The sequence below is a fragment of the Hyaena hyaena genome, unplaced genomic scaffold (assembly GCF_003009895.1).
Source record: "Hyaena hyaena isolate Hyena2069 unplaced genomic scaffold, ASM300989v1 scaffold_214, whole genome shotgun sequence".
In the NCBI taxonomy this organism is placed as follows: Eukaryota; Metazoa; Chordata; class Mammalia; order Carnivora; family Hyaenidae; genus Hyaena; species Hyaena hyaena.
The window spans coordinates 752,805-761,708 of record NW_024080842.1 but is presented as its reverse complement, the minus strand read 5'-3'; the positions used below and the strand labels follow the sequence as shown (position 1 = coordinate 761,708).

General features: G+C 54.6%; 1 protein-coding gene across 2 annotated transcripts in view; it reads left to right on the top strand.

The window, feature by feature from the left end:
* Nucleotides 1-254: 254 nt before the first annotated feature.
* The window catches only part of TGFBI (transforming growth factor beta induced), a 33,700-nt gene continuing 25,050 nt past the window's right edge, over nt 255-8,904 (top strand). For both annotated transcript variants that reach the window (XR_005530243.1, XM_039242301.1), the window contains exons 1-2: nt 255-428; nt 5,471-5,569. Coding sequence is in view for 1 of the 2 variants with exons in the window: in XM_039242301.1 (XP_039098232.1) it covers nt 295-428; nt 5,471-5,569 (233 nt within the window). In the remaining variant the exon portion in view is untranslated. The remainder of the gene's footprint in view (nt 429-5,470; nt 5,570-8,904) is intronic.

Here is an 8,904-nt window from a genome sequence, read left to right as displayed (position 1 = left end):
GCTGCAGGCCTGGAGGACCGAGAGGTGTGAGTGAGGAACCGGGCTCCCACCGCGTCCCCGCTGCCAGCGCCCCCCACATCCCGTGCCGAGGACCCGTGGCCCCGAGGAGGGCGCGGCGGGGAGCGGGGAGCCAGCGCGTGGGTGCCGCGCAGCCGGGGGCGGCGGGTCGGAGGCGGGGGCGCCGGGCGCCGGGCTTCCCCGCCCCTCGCGGCCGCTCCCGCCCGCCCGCCGCCTACTTAACCTGGCCCGCGGCGGCGGCGCTCTCACTTCCCGACGTCCGCGTCCTCTCGCTCCATGGCGCTCCTCGCGCGGCTGCTGCCCCTCGCCCTGGCGCTGGCCCTGGGCCCCGCCGCCACCCTGGCGGGCCCCGCCAAGTCGCCCTACCAGCTGGTGCTGCAGCACAGCCGGCTCCGGGGCCGCCAGCACGGGTAAGCCGGCCGCCGCGCCGGGGGTGGCCGCGGGACGGCCTTGGGGGCGCAGGGGACAAAGCGCCAACACGAAGAGCAGGCAGCACGGGGCGCCCGGAGGGACCGGCCCTGCACGGGGGTGAGGGAAGGAGGTAGAGGACCTGGGCGGCAAGCCCGTGGCACAGGCTTCGTAGAGGAAGGGGTGGGCGAGCTGAGCGGCAACACCGGCCCTCGGGCCAAGAGCGCTGGCCGACCAAGGCTTTCAGCTTCCTCCGTCAGCGGTGGGAAGGGGGAGTGGGCAGCCCTGCCCAGTGCAGCCGTGGAAAGGTGGCCAGGGCACAGAGTCCAGTCCGGCCAGGACCTTGGCCAGAGAGTCCTTCCAGATGTGGCACTGGGGCCGCACCAGGGGGCACCGTCCGAAGCCCAGGGGCCCCAGGTCGCCTGGCCGGGGCTCTGCAGCCGCCACCTGGCTCCGCTCGGTGCTCCCCAGGCCCGGCGCGGCTGTGCAGCACCTCCTCCCCTGCCAGATGAGGAGCAGAACTCTGTGGACCTCGCGGACACTGTGCAAACTGGGAAACTGAGTCCAGAGAGGGCACATCACCTTCCTACAGTCCTGCCCTGGAGCCAGGATTGGAAATCTGCCCTAAAACTTAACTAGCAGGGGTGATACATGTGGGATTATAAATTATCACCGCAGAGATCCCTTTGAGATCCTGACACTGATAATGCTGGCTTAAGGAGGCAAACCCAGGCAGAGCATCTGACCTGGTAAAGACACCAGCCCAGACCTAGGCAGGGATGGGCAATATTTCTACACGCCAGACCAGGCCAGCCCGCTTCACACTTTCAGGGACTCTGCCGTAGTTTCCAGCCTGCCGGGTTGCACCAACTCTTTCTTCACAGCTCGGTAAAACTATAGGTGGATAGAGTCCTGCCACTGGGCCTTGGCAGCTCAGATGACATTGGGTGTGGCATTCGAACCCAGGTAGGGCCCAGACTGCCACATGACTTGGCAGATCTGTACTTGGGTCAGAACTCACTGTTGGGTGACTACAGGTGACTTCCAAGGCCTTACCATGCCTTGGCTCCCCACCCCCAGGAGTGCTGGGGGGGGGTGCAGGCTGCCCCCCACAGGGAGTGGTTGTCCTTGTTCCCTCTGCCTGGGGCCTTCCATGTGGGCTTACCTGGCAGTTCAGGTGCCCAGGGCTGTGGGAAAAGCAATTTCTGCAGAGTGGGCTGCAGCCTCAACATCCTCCTGGAAAGAGCAGAGCAGAGAGCATGTCCCAGGGTCTTTAGGGAAGGCGGAGAAACACCTCTGACTTAGGCTGTGTGTGCAGAAGGGCGAGGGAGTGGCTCAGTAAGTTGAGGGGGATCACATGAGGCATAAAAGTCCAGTTGTGTGCCGCTGGCATTTTCATCATCTCTGCCCAGCTCACCTTTCCCCTCTTGCCTTTTTTGCCAAAGAAGCACGTTCTGTGTGGGTGCTGCAGTCCGCCAGGGAGGCTTCTGTCCCCTCTGTACGTTAGCCACTAAGTCAGGAGAAAATCCCGATAGCGTGCCCCGCAGCGCGTCACCCAGGGCGGGTCTCCGTGCACACCACAGTGAAGCTTCCCCCAAAGTATTGACAGGACTCCCCCAAGACTCATCTCGGTAGAGAAGCTCCTTCCCTTCAGAGCTTGGAAGAGACAATGTCCAGCTGGAAAATAGGACTTTTTTTTTTTTAACAAGGCAAGTCTTCTTTGTTATGAATTTCAGATACTATTTCAACTTCCTCTGCACCCTTTACCCCGTTGCCCCTGCAGGCTAATCCTGTTGTTTCACTTCTTGGGGTGCAGTGGGGAACGCCTACAGAGACCTGGGGTGGGCAGAATGGTCTGGGAAGTCACACATGCACACCCTCCCCAGTAACATGTGGGTGTGCAGGCAGGCAAACTGTGACCAAACGCTTGCAGGCATGGTTGCGTTTGCTGTGATCTAACTGTCCCTGTAAATACCGAGGGGCTGCCTGGCCTTGTACGTGGATGTGGCCCCCTGTGCAAAATGGTACTCCTGTTCAAGCTCCAGCCCTTCATTCAAAGTGAGAAGTGGTGGAAAGGGAAGGAAAATCTCTGCTATTTGCAGGCAATGCGGCATGCTCCAAGACGTGAAGGAGAACCAGCGAGTGTGCCTTGCCCGTGGCGGTGTTTTATCAACCCACACCCCCATCTCCACCACAGCACAGGAGGTCTGTTGTTCTCATTCCCATTTTACAGATGGGGAAAGTGCAGCTTAGTGGGATGGAGTGACTCAGTCCCAACACAGGAAGCTGTTCGGAGAGTAGAGACTGTGATGCAATCTCTTGACTCACAGCTGCATCCATGTTGCTACAAGGAGGGGAAAAGAAATATGGACAGAGAAGTAAAAACACATTTGCACTTCTGACTATCAACATCCAAAACTGGACTGGATTTCCTGAAGCATTTGAGTTTCTTTCTTTTCATTTTTAACTTTTATTCATTTTTGAGAGATAGACCAGGGGTAGAGCAGGGTCAGAGAGAGAGGGAGACACAGAATCCGAAGCAGGCTCTGGGTTCTGAGCTGTCAGCACAGAGCCTGGTGCAGGGCTCGAACCCATGAACTGTGAGATCATGACCTGAGCTGAAGTTGGCCCCTTAACTGACTGAGCCACCCAGGTGCACCCCCTTAAACACTTGATTTTCAAATCCAAGTTGAACAGCAGAACTGTTGTGCTGGAGGCAGAAGGCCCAGAAATGGCTAGGTCATTTCTATTAAACTTCAGCCTAGATTTCCTGTGTATAGGGCCCACCCCTCCCCGCCGCTGCTGTGAGGGGGAACCACCCCCAGCCTCCGCTCCTGTCTCAAAGGGGCCGCTGCGGTGGAAACTCACTCCACAGAGGAATGTTAGAGCCACATCCACAAGAGACTCACTGAAGATTCGCCAGCCGCCTACGGAAAGTTGCAGGGAATTCATCGACAGTAATTGTTTCCTGCTTGGTCAGATAGAAGAACTTCTGTGATTGTACTGCAGTAAACACTACCTAGGGCTGGAGCGTGGCCAGCGGGGACTCTCCAGGGGTTATTCAGGGACGGCTGTAACCTGTGAATCCCAGGCAGCAAACAGAGGAGCAAGGTGGCTTTGGTTAGAATCCTCTGGAGGCTGTGGGTATCTGGTCAGACCCAGTGAGGACTAAGGGGACACGGGCTTACATCCCTCCCGGCCTGTGGTCTGCTGTCCCCCCTTAACTTCCCTTGCCCTCCGCTTCTTACATCGACTCACTGATATTTACTGTGCCTCCTTGGCCTGTGCACCTTCACCTCCCAAACCACAAACTGGACAAAAAGGTGACATCCACATGGTAGAAGAGAGAGGAGAGAGAAGCAAAGGGTCAGCACGTCCTCCTACCCAATAACCCGACTCGACTTTTTGAGAGCTGACCACGTTCCTGCAGCCGATATGATGGGGACGGTAAGGGTAGCTCTTGTGGAAGCCCCCATGTCTTCCTGACAGCAAGTGGTGATTGCTAAACACTTATTTATTTATTTATTTATTTATTTATTTATTTATTTAATTTTTTAGAGAGAGAGACAGAGTATGAGCAGTGGAGGGCCAGAGAGAAAAGGAGACAGAATCCATGAAGCAGGCTCCAGGCTCAGAGCTGTCAGCATAGAGCCCGATGCAGGGCCCAAACCCGAACCCGTGAGCCAGGAGATCATGACCTGAGCCGAAGTCAGACACCCAACCGCCCAACCGACTGAACCACCTAGGGACCCCAACTGAGCACGTTTTTAAAGGGACAGAGTGTCTGATACATAAAACTAACACCTGAATTTCTCAGGACACAGAGGTTTTGTGGAAGCCCTCAGTCTCTTTGCTGTGTTTTCCTCTGACTTGGGGTTCAGCAAAGGAACTTTCTGCTCAAGTCAGGAAGACCCCCTCCCAATTGTCGCTACACAGCCACAGCTAACTCCTTTCCCCGGGGGCTCCTAATGAAGGACCTGTCATCGCGTGGCCTGAGCGTGGTTTGGGTTACGACTTCGTACACTGATTAAAAGACACACACACAAACCCCACGGCACTGGGAAGGAGGGGCTTCTCAGCAGAACCCTGGGCATCGCCCTGCACTTTCCCAGCATTCCCTAGATCTCCTCCGAGCAGGGGGTTCCAGGACCCATATCTTCAGCAAGGTCATTTCCAAACTCTTTTTTCACCCTGACTCAGTGCTAGGCCCCATCTAGAACCTAGAAGAAGGCAGCACACCTGCCCTCAAGGGTCTTTAGGGGGTATTTAGAGAGATGAAAGAAATGTTCTCTGATCAGTTTGGGATTCTGTTTGGTACCAAGCATTAAACAAGGGCCATATTTCAAGTCAGAGTGTCACCTGGGGCACTGGATTAAGGCTTTCCGGGGACAGTGGACTCAGGCTGGGACCCAAGTAGTGAATGGCTGAGAGTCCAGTGGGAGAGCGTCGGCTACCAAGGTCCTCACCACAGTGGGCATGGTAGTATTCCAAGCCAGGATCCTGGCTCAGGTACAGAGTATGTCTGTGTGGAGTTGCCGGGCCCATACTTTGGCCTCTTCTCATGACTGAGGGACTGGGATGCTGTTAGAGCCTGTGGGCGTTTTGGCTCAGAGGGGGCTTGGAGGTGCAGAGAAGGGTGGGGGCTTCTCCCAAAGCTGCCTTGCTTTGCAAACATAGTATTTAGCTAGTTTTCTCAATCTGTTACATGATCTAAAAATGTCAAGATGCTTTTATTTACACGGACACCACCTGTGTCAAAGAAGGAAACTTCCATGAAATGATGTCAGTGTGGAGGATACACTTTGACAGTATTTAATTTGGTAGGACACTGGCAGGGAGCTCAAAATCAGGAGAGACAGTATCTGCCCCTGAGCCACCCCACTGATCCCAACACTGAAATGACTGTGCCTTCTCTGTCTCTAGAGCCTTCTAATGACCCATTCTAGCACATTCTAATGACCCAGGAAGGCCCACGTGGCAGAAAGGACATGGTAGTGGGGCAGAGGTGCCTACCGCCTTGCTGACACTGCTGCTTTTATTTCAGCCCTAACGTGTGTGCTGTGCAGAAGCTCATCGGCACCAACAAGAAGTACTTCACCAACTGCAAGCAGTGGTACCAGAGGAAGATCTGTGGCAAATCAACGTGAGTATGTGTAAGCACTGGAGACCGCCAGCCGCCTCCGAGGCCGCGCTGCACGCACGCCAGCACGGGGCCCCTGGGCCAGGGCCGGCCTTCTGAAAGGTTAGGCTGCCTAAGGAGTCACGCAGATGCATGTGCAAACGTGTCAGACAGCTGTGTGCTGGGGAGGGGCCCTTTTAGGAAGCTGGCCAATTTTTTTTTTAATTCTTTTCTTTCCATCTTTATTTATTTTTGAAAGAGAAGGAGAGAATGACTGTGCAAGCAGGGGAGGAACAGACAGAGGGGGAGACACAGAATCCAAAGCAGGCTCCAGGCTCTGAGCTGTCAGCACAGAGCCTGACGCAGGGCTTGAACCCATGAACAGCGAGTTCATGACCTGAGCCGAAGTCAGACACTTACCCGACTGAGCCACCCAGGTGCCCCAGGAGTCTGGCCAACATTGGTTTGCATTTTAAGGCTCCTGACAAGAGTTGGATATATTTTTCAGGGCTGCTGTGGGATTATAAGCAGCATGAAGCATGGTGTGTGTGTGTATATGTGCGTGCATGCTTCTTAGTCCTCACCAAGTACTACAGAGTCAGTGGAGATGCCACCGCCTATCTCTCTAGGAAAGAAAGCCCCCTGGTGACCTTACACAGCACTCCCTCTCTAGGGTCATAAGGTAAACACCCCCAAAAGACCAGGTGCCTAGAAATATGCATGTTATGTGGCAGCAAACCTGTTAAAAACATAGGCTCAGCCTCCCTGCTTCGGATGCTGGATCTGCCATTTACATGGGCAGGCGGCTTTACCTTTCAAACCTCAGTTGCCTCATCTGTCAAATGGGAACAACAAAGGACTCCTTTACAGGATCATCACAGGGATTGAATGAAGGGATGCATTTAAGGCTGAATAAGGTTCCTTGCAAGTAGTACGTGCTCAGGAGGTGCTACCTGCCATGATTTGCAGATCTAGGCCACGCAGACAGCAGTGAGAGTGCCAGTGGGTGTGGACCAGTGTGGTTACAGCAGGGTTCGTTGGTGCCTCTGTCAGCATCCGGGGAGGTGGCGTTGGCCCCAGCTGTCCTGCTGCCTGGCGGAAACCGGGTGTCCGGCATGTTCTGACAGAACTCCTGGGAGGCTTAATCTGTTTTGGCACAAGTAGTCAGCCAATCTCAAAGCTGGCTCTCTGCTACAGATAGGAAGAAGGGCATGAGAAACCTGGCACGTGTGCAGGCCTGACCTCCCTCTCATCTGCACCATAGGAGGATTAAGAGCCCCTAAGCCACTCTCTTGAACTCATTGCCACGTTAGGGAATTTTAAATATATTGCTTGGGACATGGCTTTTGAGTACATGTTTCCTCCAACTTCATAACCTGCGAAGGAAGAGGAAATGCTCTTCCCTGAAAATGTACATAGAAAATAAATGCCCCAGCTTGTGACCCTGATTGCCTTAGGCACTTATCAATCCTGGTATGAATCAAGAGACACTGGGCATCTCGGCAGAGCAGGCGAGAGACCAGCAGCTCGCTGGGAGCTTGTCAAGGGCAGATCCGTAGCAGCATGACCACGCCTAGCCTCCAAGGTAAGGGCTGAGGGACTCAGAGGATGTACCTTCTGGGTTCAGTGAATAAACAGCCGGCAGTGTTTGCTGCCATGGACAAAAAGGGATCATGCACATTCTATACCATACATCCTTCCGTGGTGTCCTCAGTTACACACACAACAGAAAAGTCTTTCGTGCTGTTTGATTGTTCCCACGTGTGTATATTACCTACTCAATTTAACAGTGAATTAATTACTTAATGAAGCGCAGAGCTAGGTGACACATAATTGCTTCTTGGAAGGTGACCAACGACCTGTGCGAAGCAAATAGCCCCTTCTACGTCTGGGACCCCTGGGTTTTAAGAGTTGCACAGTTTTGTTAGTCCTGGTTTCCCTAAAAATGAGACCCACCTGTGATGTCAAGCTGGCCGTGAGGTGGCATTAGCTGTGGTATTTGGGGCAGCCTTTGGGAAGCATTTGCCGGACCGGTTAACCATGGCTTGGTAACATTCCTCGGCAGTTTTCCGGCCGACACCGCTGTCGATGAGTCATAATCTTGGCTTCTTGGCTCTCTGTACCTACACCCTTGTCATCTGTGTGCCAGGACAGGGCACAGGCCTCCCAGCTGTGTGTTGGCATGAGCCGTTCTTCCCTCTGGGCAGGTCTGGCTTTGAGAGGGTAGTGATGTGGTGGCACAGAGGAGCCCGGGATAGGGGTTGGGTGGGAGGCTGTGGGTGGGAAAGTGAGGCATAGCATGCAGTCAGGCGGCGCCCAGTGCCCAGCCCCCACCATTGACCTGGTCCCACAAACGCAGAAGGGCTGGTGTGCACATTCGACTCTTCCATATGGCCATTGCTTTGGGCAACTTCAGAAAGAGGAAATGAGGATAGGAAACCATGAGTTGATACAAAACTTCATGATCCAGGATAAGAGGGTCCCTTCCTGGAACATCACGTGCAACATCGGAGGAGCTGGCCTGGAAGAAGTCCAGAGGCTTCCCGCAGGGAAGGGGGAAGCAGTGGAACTCCTCCTCCTTCTCAGAGAACTGAGAGCGAGCAGCCTTGTGGTTCACATGTGTACATGGACCGAGACCCGGGAGAGAGCTGCCGTTGGACCCCCAGGAATTCAGCGTCACAGGTGGTCAGGAAGGGAGCTGACATTCCCCGGGGAAAAACAGGTCCCTCGGTGCTTTTATTTGGGTGAAGATGAGACTGGGAAATGGGGAGCACAGTTGTGGTTGGAGCAGAGAGGGCCATCCCAGCAGGGGGCCAATGTGAGCAGTGAGGTGGTTTAGGGAAGAGGCTGGAGCAGAGGTGTGTGCTGGGGTGAAAGGACGCCAGGTGTCTCGGGGGAAGGAGGCAGCACAGGTCACCACGGGGCCCAAGTCTGGAGGAAGAAGTTAAATTTGAAAGCAGACAAGTGGCACCAAACCCAGGGCCATGGGGTGAAGACTTTGCAGTGTCCAGTCACACAGAGACCTGGGACCTTTGGACCCCAACTCCATGAAGGAAGGGAGGGTGCTGGCCATGCTCTGCACTCCCGGCCGAAGGACACGACATTGTCCTCAGATGGTGGCTTGACCGCATTTCTAAAAAGAGAAGAACCTGAATCTTTGGTGCTATTTGGCCTGTCATATGGATTTTATTATAGGAAGCGTGAACAGCAGGCCCCTGTTTAGCGACTTGGGTGAATTTGATTACTTGGAAATTCACACAAGCTTTTATTTCAGGTCCTCAAGAGCACCAGAGTGATATAATAGTTAATCGAGCAGAGGGGGTTTGGGGGGAGACGGCATCCCCGTCTGTGATTTCAGG